General features: G+C 45.2%; 1 protein-coding gene across 1 annotated transcript in view; it reads left to right on the top strand.

The window, feature by feature from the left end:
* Trrap (transformation/transcription domain associated protein) overlaps positions 1 to 15,300 on the top strand; it is a 113,330-nt gene that overhangs the window by 60,634 nt on the left and 37,396 nt on the right. The window contains 13 exon segments of the mRNA XM_047532927.1: positions 124 to 390; positions 2,289 to 2,495; positions 3,303 to 3,461; positions 3,562 to 3,696; positions 4,441 to 4,551; positions 5,442 to 5,588; positions 7,041 to 7,254; positions 7,911 to 8,036; positions 9,584 to 9,730; positions 10,453 to 10,652; positions 11,272 to 11,393; positions 11,690 to 11,903; positions 14,393 to 14,572. Of these exon segments, the coding sequence (XP_047388883.1) occupies positions 124 to 390; positions 2,289 to 2,495; positions 3,303 to 3,461; positions 3,562 to 3,696; positions 4,441 to 4,551; positions 5,442 to 5,588; positions 7,041 to 7,254; positions 7,911 to 8,036; positions 9,584 to 9,730; positions 10,453 to 10,652; positions 11,272 to 11,393; positions 11,690 to 11,903; positions 14,393 to 14,572 (2,229 nt within the window).

Genomic DNA, 15,300 nt, shown 5'->3' with positions numbered 1-15,300 from the left:
AATGTATATATGTAGAGTCCATGTGTACATGTGTGAGTTTTTAAGGTTTAAACTTGCTGTATGGCCCTTAGTAACACAGCTCAAAACCAGAAATGAGCTCCTCCTGCTCATGTTCCTTGGCAGGTCCTGGACCCAGAGAAGCAAGCCGACATGCTGGATTCCCTGAGGATCTACCTTCTGCAGTATGCCACACTGCTGGTGGAGCACGCCCCCCACCACATCCACGACAACAACAAGAACCGCAACAGCAAGCTACGCCGCCTGATGACCTTCGCGTGGCCCTGCCTACTCTCGAAGGCTTGCGTGGACCCAGCATGCAAATATAGCGGACACTTGCTTCTGGCACACATCATTGCCAAATTTGCAATACATAAGAAGATTGTCCTCCAGGTACTTTGCAGGGCCCCCTGTCTGCCTAGTATTCACATCTTCCCCACACCCATATAGCCTCAGCCTCTCCTCTGTTGTCTTTCCTCAATATCATTAAAGAAAAAAAGAGTTCATCTCATCTATCCTATAAAAATTGCATAAAAGCCCCCTCAAATAAATAAGTTTAAAAACCCGTCTACTTACGAGGTACTTAGAATGGGCACAGTCATAGACAGCAAGAATAGAGGTTACCAGAGACTGGGGAGAAGAATGCAAAGTTAGTGTTCGATGAGGACCGAGTTTTAGTTTGGGAAGATGAGAGAGTTGTGGAGATGGAGGTGGTGATGGCTACATGGCAGCTGAATGAGCTCGGTGCTGTTGGACTGTGCACCTAAGAAAGGTCAAGAGGAAACTGCCTTAGGTGCTTTTACGATGATGAGAGGTCTGGGGAGGGGGTGCGAGCATCCTGTGAGCCCTCCCATAGTGAGGAATTCTGTCTCATTCCTCCCTAGTTATTCCTCTGCCTTCTGGTTCCTTTACAGCCTTGCTTTGAAACAGTGCCTCCCTTCCCCCCCCCCCCCCCCCCCCCAGGCTCCTCTGCCCATTGCATTTGGCTTCCCAACACTGGTATTACTTTGAAAAAAAAGGTTTTTAAAATAGGGGTCTTACTCTGTTGCCCAGGCTGGCCCCAAACTCTTGGGCTCAAGGAATCCTCCTGCCTCAGCCTCCTGAGCACTGGGACTACAGGTACATACACTTACACTTACATACACTACACTTACTTGAAAGTGTCTGTGTCAAGGGTCCCAGCCCTCCCCAGTCCAAAACAGGTGGGCACTTTGAAACTGTGTTTTATGATCTTTCGGCAGTTTCAGTGGTCTTGGAACTTCATCCTTGAGCTTGGTGGTTTAGGCTCTGTTGTATGACAGGCTGGGTTGCGTTTTATGTTCTCCACTCAGGAGGTCTATGCCCCTGGGTGAATCAGTGTCTTTGCTTAAGAGTTAAATGTAATGACACGCTTGTGTGAATAGTTTTCCCCAGCTGTTCCCTCTCACTTTTGTGGTGTTAAACTCCAGACCCAGAAAGTCAGTCACCACATCCCATAGGCACTTGGAAGGAAGTGTCACTCTAAGACTGTGACAGATACTATTTTCCCCCAGTTGTTCCAGCTAGCATGCCCAAGGGCCATTTCTGATACCTTCTACTCCTCCCTAGGGCCCAGGCATTTTCAGGTCCTGATATTGATTCCAATGTCCTTCATGTCTTCTACACCTCAGTACCAATCGAATCATCTTCCCTGGGTTCCTGGCTTTCACCTCTCATTTAAAGGCTTGGAATTGCTACTCGTCATTGCCTCTGATATTGGTCCCTTCTGCTTTTTTTTTTTCATGCTGTAGCCAGAATGAAGTGATCTGTGTGCCTCAACTGACTTAGGCCACTTAGGCTAGTTGGAAGAGTTATGCAAGGCACTGGTCCTTACTCATGCTGGCTGGCCCAGCCCAGTATAGGCATACTGTAGAATATTAGAATGATTGTATTTATTGAGCAGGACTTAAAGCAAAAAAGTTGTTTTCATAAGAGTCCTAAGGAATTTTTTTTTCTTTTGGTACTGGGGATTGAACCCATGGGCCCTCAACACTGAGCCACATCCCCAGCGCTTTTTTGTATTTAATTTAGAGGCAGGGTCTCTCTGAGTTGCTTAGAACCTCACTAAGTTGTTGAGGCTGGCTTTGAACTCGTGATCCTCCTGCTTCAGCCTCCCACTTCTGGGATTATAGGTGTGTGCCACCATGCCTGGCCCTAAGGAATTTTTTAAAAATTGTTTTGCAAAAATATTGTATCTTAGTCCTGAATATTAATAACCTATATTCCAAAGCCTTCATTTTCAACTTGTAATATGAGTTTCTTTCCTATCGTAGGTATTCCATAGTCTTCTCAAGGCTCATGCAATGGAAGCCCGAGCGATTGTCAGACAAGCAATGGCCATCTTGACCCCAGCGGTGCCTGCCCGCATGGAGGATGGGCACCAGATGCTCACACACTGGACCAGGAAGATCATTGTGGAGGAGGGGCACACAGTTCCACAGCTGGTGCATATTTTGCATCTGATAGTACAACATTTTAAGGTGTGTGGAACATACACCAGATGGGCATGGAGTGCATTTTCGGACATTGGCTTTTGAACTTCTAGCTGTTTCTTTTTCTACAATAGTAAGGTGGTCATTCACATTTTAGGAAAGCTGCTTCCAGGTGGTTGATTGGTCTGTGTGTGTCTCAGGCTTTACGAACCTGGAAATGGCTGTAGTGTAGAGAATGTTCCCTCGTGTTTGCCTCTCTGTTTGCTTGCTTGCCTTGTAAGTGTCCCGCCCTGAATGCAGATGACTTGTCACTTTAGGAGAGAGGGAGTTGTCTGTGATTCTAGAACTTGTTGACTTGGCCGGAAGAGTCACTTGTGTTGCTGTACCTCCTTTACTACAGCCATATCGCTGCTTCAGGATTTAGTTTTATCTGAATGTTTTTTTGGTAGATTTTAGGCGTAGGAGAAAGTGTTGAGTTGAAACTCATTCTTGTATAGCCAGCTCTTTAGAATTGGCAATTTGCTTTTTGATGTCTTGCACTTTTATGATAATCAAGTCTGAAGGTTGGCACTTGTGACTAGACTCGCCTACCTATCTAAAGAGAATTCAGATTTTCAGCATATTTCAGAGATGTTATTCACAGACTGAAATACACTATTACACCACAGTTCACCTGGAACGTGGGCAGAGAGGTGATAATAGGCACATTCATGGGTAACGAGAATTTACTCGATGAAGTTGGGATTCAGAATCTTTGAGCATGTGGTTGGGTCACGAGTGTGTGGGTAGGTGCTTGCACGTGTGCTGGGGCCAAGGTCTGGCACCCCTAACATGCTGTTGGCGCTGCATCTACAGGTGTACTACCCCGTACGGCACCATTTGGTACAGCACATGGTCAGTGCCATGCAAAGGCTGGGCTTCACGCCCAGTGTCACCATTGAGCAGAGGAGACTGGCCGTGGACCTGTCAGAAGTTGTTATTAAGTGGGAATTGCAAAGGATCAAGGACCAGCAGGTAGGAATGTCAAGTCTCAGTGTCATCCCTGATCGTATCCCTTATATGTCTCCCTGGAAGTCAGTCAGTAAAGTCAGGTGTGTATGTGTGTGTTTTTAAGCCGGATTCAGATATGGACCCAAATTCCAGTGGAGAAGGAGTCAATTCTGTCTCATCCTCCATTAAGAGAGGCTTGTCCGTGGATTCTGCCCAGGAAGTGAAGCGCTTCAGGACAGCCACCGGAGCCATCAGTGCAGTAAGTGTCCTTGTGGGACCTTGTATATTTATTCAATCCATTTACGTGTGGCCAAGTGCTGAGCTGTAGAGGCAGCTGGGAATGGGCTCCGGGGCATGTCACTTACTGAGGTGTTTCCCAAGTTTCCAGACACATTTTTCTTAGAATTCTGTGAATAATGGTTAATTGCATCAAGAGGAACTCTTTGAGGACTGGGAGTGTAGCTCAGTGGTAGAACACCTGTCTACAGTGTGTGAGGCCTGGGTTGCATCTCCAGCACCACATCAACACCAGAGGAGAGAGAGTGCTGGGCACAGTGATGCACCCCTGTAACCCTAGCAACGCAGGAGGCTCCCATGCTGTCCCTGCTTCACTGTGCTCAGTCCCCATGCCTTTCCTGCACTTCTGGTCCTTTGCTCTGTTAGCATGTGTCTACCGGCTCTTTGTCTTCTGCCTGAGGCATTTCTTTTTCCTCTGTCAGGTTTCTTCTTGGTCACTCTGTCTTTCACTTGCTGGAATATAGTACCTCTGGTTCTCCATCACATGAGACATTGCTTCCTCACTGCTACTCTGTTAGTCCTTTGCTCACTTGCTGGGTCTGTAGCCTTTACAAGGGCAGTGGCCACATCTGTCCCCCATGCTCAGAGCAGTGTCTGTCTGTGGGAAGTATCATGTACCTGTCAGCTGGCTGAATAAGTCAGCACCCTGCGTAGGAAATTCTCATTGAGAATTCCCTTCCTGCCTTAAAGGACAACCCTTTTCTAGGTATTTGGGAGGAGCCAGTCACTGCCGGGAGCTGATTCGCTTCTCTCGAAGCCCATTGACAAGCAGCACACAGACACGGTGGTGAACTTTCTCATTCGAGTGGCTTGTCAGGTATGGGACTCTAGAACAAAAGTCACTTGGTGACACTGTGGACCGTTTTTTGTGAAAGTTTAGTCAAAGACAAATAGACCAGGCCTAAGATCAGTTGTGTTACTTTCTTTCCAAATTCTACTGATTTCATGCCAGGTTAATATTTCTAAAATTTGCCTGTGTCTTATAATTGGTATGATTGGTTATTGGTCTTCTTTCAGTACTAATAAAATAATGATATGTCGTAATTAACAGTATCTTGGCATTAGTGAAATATGGTAGCTCAGTGCTTTTGGTAAAGTTTTTTTTTCTAACTCATTAAATTGGGAATAGAACATAAATCACAATGATGCTGTTGATCAGCCTATCCGAAGGTTATGCCACATGTAGTCACTTAAGTATTTAGGTTTATTTGTCATTCATATTGATTTATAATATCATGAAGTTGCCTGGATTCCATTTCTGAAACTTGATTTTATAGTTCAAAAAATTATTATAAATGATAATTTTTCTAAGTCTCTATAATTTTTTTTTTTTTTTTTTTCATTTTGGGATCTTAAGTTCTTACAACTGTTAAAATAATGTATCTTGGAATACTGTTGAGAATTTCCAAGAATTAAAAAATCTTCTGAATTGTTCAACCAGTAAATAATTCCTGCAGTGTTCTGGGCAGCGTGCTAGAAGGCCACCCAGGGAGGAGTGTGGGCCTGTCAGTCACACAGAGCTGCAGATCAGTTGCCACTGACATGTTGTGAAGGAGAGGCATGCAGGGGCAAGGGATCCAGTTGGCGAAAGTCAGGATCAGGGAAGGTGGCCATGAGGTGGGAGAACTGGGCTGCAAGGGTGCATGTGTGTCATTAGTGCTGTTAGGATGATGAGACACGCCAGCGTGAATTTGGCTGCATTTCCAGGTTAATGACAACACCAACACAGCTGGGTCTCCTGGAGAGGTGCTCTCTCGGCGTTGCGTAAATCTTCTGAAGACCGCGCTGCGTCCGGACATGTGGTCCAAGTCTGAGCTCAAGCTGCAGTGGTTCGACAAGCTGCTGATGACCGTGGTAGGTGCACAGGTCTGTTAGGCCGCAGTGAGGCTGGCTGCTCAGACTGTAAGATGCTGTTTCCTGGGTGCAGGGATGGGCATTTGTGAATCCCTTCTGGGCCTGACCCTGAAAACCCGCATCTTGCAGACCCCTGGCCAGGCATGGCCTCTTCTACTTTTCTCTTCTGACTACTGAGGAGGAGGAGCCGGTGTGACTCACTGAATGTGGTTTTGATACTTCAGCTCTCATCCCAGCCCCAAATACTCTTCGGGGTGTTTGAAACAAAGACAGTCGACTTGTATTTAACTGTCCTACTAGTTGATTTGAGAAAAACATTTTTTAAATAAGCATGATTTTTTTGAACAGATTTTATTGATGGCTTAAGGGCTTAGGCAGGCAGGCAGCATTTGGGGCAATAGCTTTGTTGTTTTGGAGTCTTGTTGTTGTTCTGAAAACCATGATCCTGTAGTCATCTGGTGATAACAAAAACTGTTCTCTTGTCTTAGTCATTTCATTGCCATCACAGGTTCCATATTTTGATGAAATTTGAAGGCTTCACTATCAGAATTATAAAGCATGTTATAGGCATTTGTCATTTTGGATTGCAAACATTGACACTGTTGCCTAGGTTTTTGAAAGGTCACAAAGTCAGTTCTGTGCTATGAAGCAGAACTATCAAGAGCCTTGAAGGCTAGCATGCAGTTTGATTCTTCCCTGGTGCATAGCTTCTGGACTGTAGATTTCTTCCTCTGTCCCTAAAAAACTGATTTACTTTCCCTTCATTTGCATTCATTGTTGAAAGCTCAGTTGTAGTGGGCAGTCTTTGCCACTTCATAGGCTGGTATCTTCAAGAAGCGGTGGGTGAGCCCTGCTGACAGTGGCTTTCTGCCTTTATTCCTGTAACTCATAGTGAAAGACTTTACCTCACAAGCTAGTAAAAGTTTACTCCACGAAATGCATACATAGGGTGTGTGTGTGTGAACTGCAGAAATGAAAATTTTATGAAGCATTACTTATCCTTTCTACAAACCAGGCTCCGTATTTTCTATTTAATTCAGTTTTTTATTTATTTATTTTTACTGCTGCCATCATCTATTAGATTTAGTCAGTGACAGTTTGAAAGATAATCCTCTTTGGAGGAATTTTTGTATTTTTAAGTAAAAATGTGGGAGGAGAGAAGCGTAGTTCATTGTAACTTTTCAGTCTAGATTTTAATAACTTAAAATATTGATATTTAATATTAAATATTAGTATCTTAAGCTTTTTAAGAAATTTTGACTAAAGCAAATTTATAAAAGACACAGTTGTATGAAATCCTGCTGTTTATGGTCATCTCATGACTTTATTCTTTAGTGGCTTTTATTAGTTTGTAAATACTAGATGGCATATTTTATATCTCACTGGATTTGTGTCTGAAATTCACTGGACTCCAGTGCTTCACCTGTGAGTGATCTGTGTTCTGCACCCCAGGAGCAGCCGAATCAAGTGAACTATGGAAATATTTGCACAGGATTGGAAGTGCTGAGTTTCTTGCTGACTGTCCTCCAGTCCCCAGCCATCCTCAGTAGCTTCAAACCCCTGCAGCGTGGCATCGCTGCCTGTATGACATGTGGAAACACCAAAGTGCTGCGAGCTGTCCACAGCCTGCTCTCCCGCCTCATGAGCATTTTCCCGACAGAGCCAAGTAGGTGACCTTCCCATTTGTGCCGCTTTTCTTTTGGAGTAGACAGGTGGACACAGCACTTGTTAACTGAGAGTGCTCATTCTCCAGTTGTTATGTTGAGCACTTTGTTACCTTGTTATGTTTACTTTGGACCTTTCTTTGAAAAAAAATGACTTGAAAACTCTTTGAAAGCATTGCAGTGTTTTCTCTCCACTTTGGAAATTGACTTCTTCATCTGCAGAACATTCCTGTTTCCTTCAGGTAGTAAAGGGAAGTTAGGGGCTGGGGATATAGCTCAGTTGGTAGAGTGCCTGTCTTGAAAGCACAAGGTCCTGGGTTCAATCCCCTGTACTGCAAAAAAAAAAAAAAAAAAAAAAGTAAATAAAATAAAGGGAAGCTCGATTGAAATACCATAGCAGATGTTGAGCAGCTGGAGAGATCAAAGTTTCACATTTTGTTAGTAAGTGTTTAGAGCACTGTGGCAAGGTGTGGAGAGAGAACAGCTATCCTTGGCTGTGTGGAATGGAACCAGCCCAGAGGTGAGGCCCTCACTGTCCTGCAGGGGTGCACAAGTGCCCATGCTGGTGCTGCACACAGCAGAACGACTGGAGCCCTGGGTGAGGGCTGCTGGGCCTGGGAGCCTGACTGCAGTGCCCCGTTTCTGACTTTGGCTTCAGGTACCTCCAGTGTGGCCTCTAAGTATGAAGAGCTCGAGTGCCTGTATGCGGCAGTTGGGAAGGTCATCTACGAAGGACTTACCAACTACGAGAAGGCCACCAACGCCAATCCTTCCCAGCTCTTTGGTGAGTGTGTGTCTGTTTTTCCCAGCAGTGGTTCAGTTGGGCATCAATTCCTATTCATGCCATCCTGCGAATGCCTCAGGCTGCTGGGAGCAGCTTTGAGTGCATGTGTTATTCAGGAGTCTGGGTGTTGTCCAGTGCCCACAAGGCCACTCTCCTCTGGAGTCTGAGGTAAATGACCCCCAGCCACCTATTATCTGTCCCAGCATCTGATGCACTCATGATTGAAAGGGGAGTTGTTCCTTGGCTTGCGGATCCCACTGACCCAGTCAGTGTTACACCAAATGCAGAGACGCTACTCAGACTGTGTACTTGTGTGGAGAATCACTGCCTTCTACCTTGTCCACCAGCCAGCAAGCCACTGGAGTAAACGCTTGTCCCTGTCCAATCGGGAGGCTCTGCCTGACCCAGGTGAAGTAGAAGGTGATCAGGGCACTGGGTTTCCTTGACCCCAGATACCTAGAAGTCAGTGTGTAGGCCTGTTCTCCTTTTTGTCAACTCACATCCTTGATTAGGATTAGACTTCAGGTTAGCACCTGACAAATTTTTTTCCTCCCTTTTTACATACTTATGTAAAACTTTGAAAACATAAATGAAGGAAAACTAAATCAGAGTCATCTGGAAGCCTCTGGTAGTTAACAGTTTGGCTTATTTCATTTTTGTATGCACACAGATAACCCTTGTGTAAATGCTTGTGTCTGAATTTTGCGATCTGAATTCATGGTTTTTGTATAAATTCCTTGCTTCCTAAACTCTTGCTATTTGGTCTCTAAAATTCAGGAACCAGATAAATTTTGGTTTAAATGGTACCCTTTGCTATACATACTTATTCTGTTTTGGAACTAGGCAGGTTTGTGACTAGGTGAAGTCAACCATTGATCCTATCTCACATCACAGGAGAGATGGATCTCTCTTGTTCATTCTCCAAAGGACTAATAGAGAAGAGCTGCTCTCCATCAGCTCTGTCACCCTCCTGTGTGGGGGTGACCAGTGAGGTGGGCCTGGAGAATGGGCCACACTGTCCTGTGACAGACGCAGGTCTGTCACTGACATGTGCTCAGTGAAGGAGGACAGATTCGTATTCATCGTGGACACTACCATATTATGGAAATTTTTCCATAATAGCATGCATGTTCTGTGTTAGTTTTGCTGATTTTAACCGAACTTGTGCAGTTTTTGGAGTGAAATACCAAATTCTAAAATAATTGTCACATTATTTTTTTCCTTCTTTACTTTTTCCCCAAATTATTATGGGTTATGAAGCTTTACTAAGGGCCATTTGCCAAAGCATAAAACTCCAGAACTGGAGGGAAGGGCAGTGTTTGTCCCAAAGCACAGATGTCAGCGCTATTCAGTGGGAATGACCATTGTCAAGAGCTCAGAGTGAAGACATGGAGCTCCAGATTGTAGCGCACCCTGGAAAGCTCGTGGTGGTGGTGTTTGGGATCAGCCTGTACTTTGTCAGAATGTAATGCTCTCAAAGACATTGTTGTTACTCAGTTATGGTGCCATTGTGACTTCTGTGAAACAACCGCAACTCCTCCCTGCAGGGACCCTCATGATCCTCAAGTCGGCCTGCAGCAACAACCCGAGCTACATTGACAGGCTAATATCTGTCTTCATGCGCTCCCTTCAGAAGATGGTCCGAGAGCATTTAAATCCACAGGCAGCCTCCGGGAGCACTGAGGCAACTGCAGGTGACAACCCCGGGCCGGTGTTTTCCTCATACCATCGAGTACCTGAATAGTGTAGGCTGTGAGGTTGAATTCTAATGTAAACTGGGTTAAGGTGAAGTCCTGTTTATTTGAAGTTTGTTACATCACCTCTATAATGAAGAAACTAAAAATCAAAACTAACTCATTATAAAAATATGTTTTTAAAATTCATGGATGTAAGAATGAAAAATTTTAAAGTGAGAGGCATTGAATTGCTCTTAGACTGAGACTGGTCAGTTAGAGTGCCATTTCTGAAGAACTGTCGTGGGTTCCAAACATGAGCCAAGGGCTCTAGGAATCTAGGTGATAGGTGGTTGGCATGACCACTGGATGCACCTCAGGACTCATGCACTGTGACTGCTTTCAGCAGGGTGTGGAGAGCCTGGGGTGTCCTACATAGTTCCCATCCAGTCCCTCGTGTCTGTCTGTCTGTGCGCCCCTCTCTCTCTCTTTCTCTCTCTCTCTCTCTCTCTCTCTCTCTCTCTCTCTCTCTCTCTCTCTCTCAGACAGGGCTCCTAGAGGGCTACTGTCACAAGGAGTAGCAGTAAGAAATTGATGAGTCCCTTGAGCTCTAGTTAGTAAAGATTTGGGGCGGGGGGAGAGGGAGAATGAGTGGAACCCAACATGCCAAGTAATGTAGGACAGTGGCCCTTTTGAATGTATCTAGAGATTTGTCAGGGTGTGTTCTGTCTCTGCATGAGCAGGAACCAGCGAGCTGGTGATGCTGAGTCTGGAGCTGGTGAAGACGCGGCTGGCTGTGATGAGCATGGAGATGCGCAAGAACTTCATTCAGGCCATTCTGACGTCCCTCATTGAAAAGTCCCCAGATGCCAAGATCCTCCGGGCTGTGGTAAAAATTGTGGAAGAATGGGTGAAGAATAATTCCCCAATGGCAGCCAATCAGGTGAGCTGAGAGGAGGGCACTATGTCTGACCTAGTTTCCCTCCTTCAGATGCAGGAGAAAAGAGTCATCTTGTCACTCCTTTGAACCTTCTTGAAGCAAAATACTTTCTTTTCCTGTATTTGCATTCATAGTATCTGCTTGATTAGGATGAAGCTCACTCAGTTCACTTAATATATGTGAAGTAGAAAATTGGGATTAACCCCTCGCTTAATCTTTGCTGTGACTTTCCTCGTGTGAAGACGTTCAATGAACCTTACTTACTGTCCTCTTCTGGTGGTGGAAGGAAGTCAGAAAACAATAGTAATAATAAGGGATGAGTGTTTTCACTTATTGAGGTTCTTGCTAACTTCTGATTTGTCTTCTAATGTAGTTGCTTTCTCTTCTAAGTGAGTTGTAGCGCACCTCATGAAAATCATATTGGCATATCTTAATTATAAGCAACCAGAGATAACTGAAGTCATCTTTGATTTTTCTGTTTAGTAATAGCCTTATCTTTTTATGCCTGGTAAAATTGTAGGAACTTAAAAAGCAGTAAAACAGATTGCAGAAATACTTGGAAATATGTATTTTCTCAAATAGAAGTAATTGACCTTTTCTTTTAAAAAACAATTTTGTACAGACACCCACACTCCGGGAGAAGTCCATTTTGCTTGTGAAAATGATGACCTATGTAGAAAAGCGTTTCCCAGAAGACCTTGAGTTAAATGCACAGTTTCTAGACCTTGTTAACTATGTCTACAGGTAATTATAGCAACTAATCAAATATTGCATATATTGGTCCATAATGTGTTCTTTGACCAAACAGTGTAATTTAAGATATTCATTTAAATACTAAATCTTGCAACAAATTTTGGCATCATTAACAAGCCTTTTGCAGAAATGCTGCTTAAGCCTGTCATGATTGATGGCACCCCCTTGGCCGTCATAGTGGCATTCCAGAGAGCTGGTGTCCACCATTCTCTGCTTGTTTGCTCATGGCTTGAGCAGTCCACCTTTCTGCCTGCTCTTATGTCTTGATGTGACTCCTCTGGTTACAGGGATGAGGCACTGTCTGGCAGTGAATTAACTGCAAAACTGGAGCCCGCCTTTCTCTCGGGGTTGCGCTGTGCCCAGCCTCTCATAAGGGCAAAGTTCTTTGAGGTCTTTGACAACTCCATGAAACGCCGGGTCTATGAGCGCCTTCTGTATGTGACCTGCTCCCAGAATTGGGAAGCCATGGGGAGCCATTTTTGGATCAAGCAGTGCATTGAGGTAGGTTGGACTCAGCATCTGTGGCTGGGAGGCGGCCATGGGTCTGCTGCGTAGGATGCAGAAGCCAGTGTCACATATGCCCGGGTGAACAAGACATCTGTAGCCTAAACCTGCTGTTAATTTCTAGGAAGCAGTGAGGATTGAAGGCCCAGTGTTCATCTAAAAGTTGTTTGACTGATTTAAATCCTTCATCAAAAAGTTGAATTACTGGGCACAGTGGCACACACTTGTAATCCCAGCAACTCAGGAAGCTGAGGCAGGAGGATTGCCAGTTTGGGGTCAGCCTGGGCAACTTAGCTAGGTCCCGTCTCAAATAATTTTAAGAAGTGGAGGATAGGGCCGGGGATGGGGATCAGTAGTACAGTGCCCATCGGTTCCACCCCCCACACACACATACACAAGCTGACTAATACTTGTTAATTTGTAGGCAGATGTCTTTTTCTTCAAATATAAACATTTTATACATTTATAAATATAAACATTTCTCTATGCGTTGGAGAAGTCAGCTGTGTACTGTGATTACCTTCAGCCAAGAAGGTAAGAGCAGCCTGATAGCCCCTTCAGTTCTGATTCTTCAGCATGAGGAGCTGGGTAGTAGGAACAGATGTTGTAAAATAGTCAGTGTGTCAAGTCCAGACCTAGAGCAGGATTGACATTGCAGTGGCAGGCAAGTGAAGACATTCCTGATGCTTCCAGCTGTTTGCTGGCCATTGGAGTCAGCTGTCCTCCTTTCTTGGGCTTATTCATCAACACAAGGCATCAGCCCTCAGGTCTCCTATAGCAGGTTACCAACCCTAAGCACGTGTTCATCTGCATTCCTAGAATGAGTGAAACCATTGTAATCCAAACGAGTCAGATCTTTAAATTCTCTAATGCAAAGGAGAGGAATTATGGCACTGGGTCTCAGTTCCCTTTGGTTGAAAGGATGTTTTTTCACTGCCAAATACAGTGTGGATGTGGAATTTTGCTAATGGCAACATAGCGGGCAAAGTTTCTTGCTTTGCACATCGTTCATTCTGGAGGTCTGTCAACTGCTGAGTAAGCACCAGGCACTGGGCCTGGTAATGTAAATGCAAAGATGAACAAATATCCACAAAGGATATTGTGGCAGGTACATAAGAATTGATTAGAGGAAGGGCTGAGCCAGGGTTCTTGATACTTCCCTCCCTGGTCCCCAGATACCTGTTCTACCAAATACTGGCGTTATTAGTTCACGGCCACTCTGCAGTCGGCATCACCCCTCACAAGGATGATAGGAACAGTTTCTTCCATCCCCCAACCCTCCTCTGTCTATCACAGTATCCTCCGTTGCTGTAAAATAGTTCTTACAACTTTGCAGCCTCCAGGTTAGTTCTCATGTACAAGTGACTGCTGTTGCCTCCCTTTCCTGCCCCATCCTGCCCTTTGCTCCCTCCCCCATTAGTCTCCACCCAACCTGGCCTTTCATGGTCTCCTCATTTTAATTGGTGGTGCTTAAAAAAATTATAAATCAACAATTTACAATTGTGTGTATGTGCGGAAGACAAGGTGATGTCACCATTTATGAATACAATGTGAAATAAGCTAATTAACACTATCTACCACGTCTAAGAAGTAACATTTTCTGTGGTGAGAACATTTGCAATTTGCTCTCTTAGCGACTTTGAGATACACAGTTCTGTTATTAGCTGCATTCAGCATGCTGCACAGATCTCAAGAAAACATCCTGCTGCTCTAGCACCCTCTACTCTCTGTCACTCTGCCTGGCTGTGATTCTTTGGCTGCATTATCCAGTGGGCATGTGTCCAGGCTCATCTTTGCCTTTGACACTTCAGCTCCATGAGGATGGGGCTGCTATCTCTGAAGTAGACAAATGAATATCCAGGGTCTCTGCAGCACCCAGTGGGTGCTCAGTTAATATTTGCAGATTGTGAGAGTGGCTTGGTCCGGTACAGCTTAAGCAAACACCCTGTGTTGAAGAGCTTAGGCAGGTTCTGTGTGGAGAACAGTCTTGGGAAGTGCTAAGGGCAAGAGGGGCATGGTCTGAGTATAGAAGCCAGCAAGGGCTTATATCACATCACAGGCCCCGAGGGGCTTGCACTGACTGGGGAGTGGAAGGAGATGAGTTTGAGAGAGTGGGTCTAGAGGTGAGTTAGGAGAAAGTGACATTGGCAGGGCTTGTGGATGGGATGTGGGCGGTGGTGAGAGAGAATAAAATGTAGGCAAGTGGAGGAAAGGTCTGGTTTCTATGTCTGAAATAAGAGAACGTCCATGTAGTAGGGGAAGGGTGCTGAGCTGCCCTGGGACCTGCTGAACTTGAGGAACCTGAGCTGAGGACAGCTGGAAGGGAGGTTAGGGTTGAGACCCCTCAAACCTCTGGGAGAAGCCTAGACTCCAGCTGTGGGCTCAGATCTTCTATGTGCATGCTCCTGTTGATGACCATGTGTCCCCACACCCTGATGCCATGTGCCTACCTTTAGGCTTGTCTTCTTCTCTGTCAACTTCTCCAGCTCCTCCTGGCTGTGTGTGAGAAGAGCACTCCCATTGGGACGAGCTGCCAGGGAGCTATGCTTCCATCCATAACCAACGTCATCAACCTGGCTGACAGCCATGACCGCGCCGCCTTCGCCATGGTCACTCATGTCAAGCAGGAACCTCGGGAGCGAGAGAACAGCGAGTCCAAAGAGGAGGTGAGGCTCTGGATTTCACAGGCAGAATTCCCATTCCTGTTGGAGAATTTTATAATGGAGAGAGCAGTGTATCAAAATCTTTCTACCCCAGAGCTCTGAATATGATGCCTAAGTACATTCAATTAGATTTTCTTGAAAGTTAAAATTGAGAAGCATCTTGAATTGCCATTCCATTTTGAGATAGATTACTTTTTCATGAGCCAATACTGCTTAGGGCAGAATATTTCACTGTTGAGGATTTTCTCCCAGTGTCAATGCTGTGTTGCACTATAAAGCTCTGCTTAGGGGCGTGATACCTGCTGTAAAGGAACCCTACTCTAACTGGTCTCACTAGCAGCCTGCTAAGAACCTTCCATGTCTCTGCCTAGTTTAGTCCTTGGATGGACAGTGTGGACTCTTTGGCTCCCCAGGAGGGTCTATCAGAGTTGATGCTTTAGTCTTAGTGGCTTCTGATCCTACCTGGGAAGGTGGCTGTCATGACAGTAGACTTTTTTTTTGGTACCAGCGATTGAACCACAGGAGCACTTTACCACTGAACTACATTCCCAGCTCTTTTTTTATTTTTAAGTCAGGGCCTTGCTAAGTTGCTGAGAATGACCTCAAACTTGGTGATCCTCCTGCCTCTGCTTCTGGAATTGCTGGGATTACAGGCGTGTGCCACCATGCCTGGCCACAGGCAAGAGTATTTAGGTGCTGCTTCCTTGAGGTTGTTCACTTTTGGAAGCTCA

This window comes from Sciurus carolinensis, chromosome 18, assembly GCF_902686445.1.
Source record: "Sciurus carolinensis chromosome 18, mSciCar1.2, whole genome shotgun sequence".
Lineage (NCBI taxonomy): Eukaryota > Metazoa > Chordata > Mammalia > Rodentia > Sciuridae > Sciurus > Sciurus carolinensis.
The sequence above is the reverse complement of the archived record's forward strand: the minus strand, read 5'-3'. Positions and strand labels throughout refer to the sequence as shown.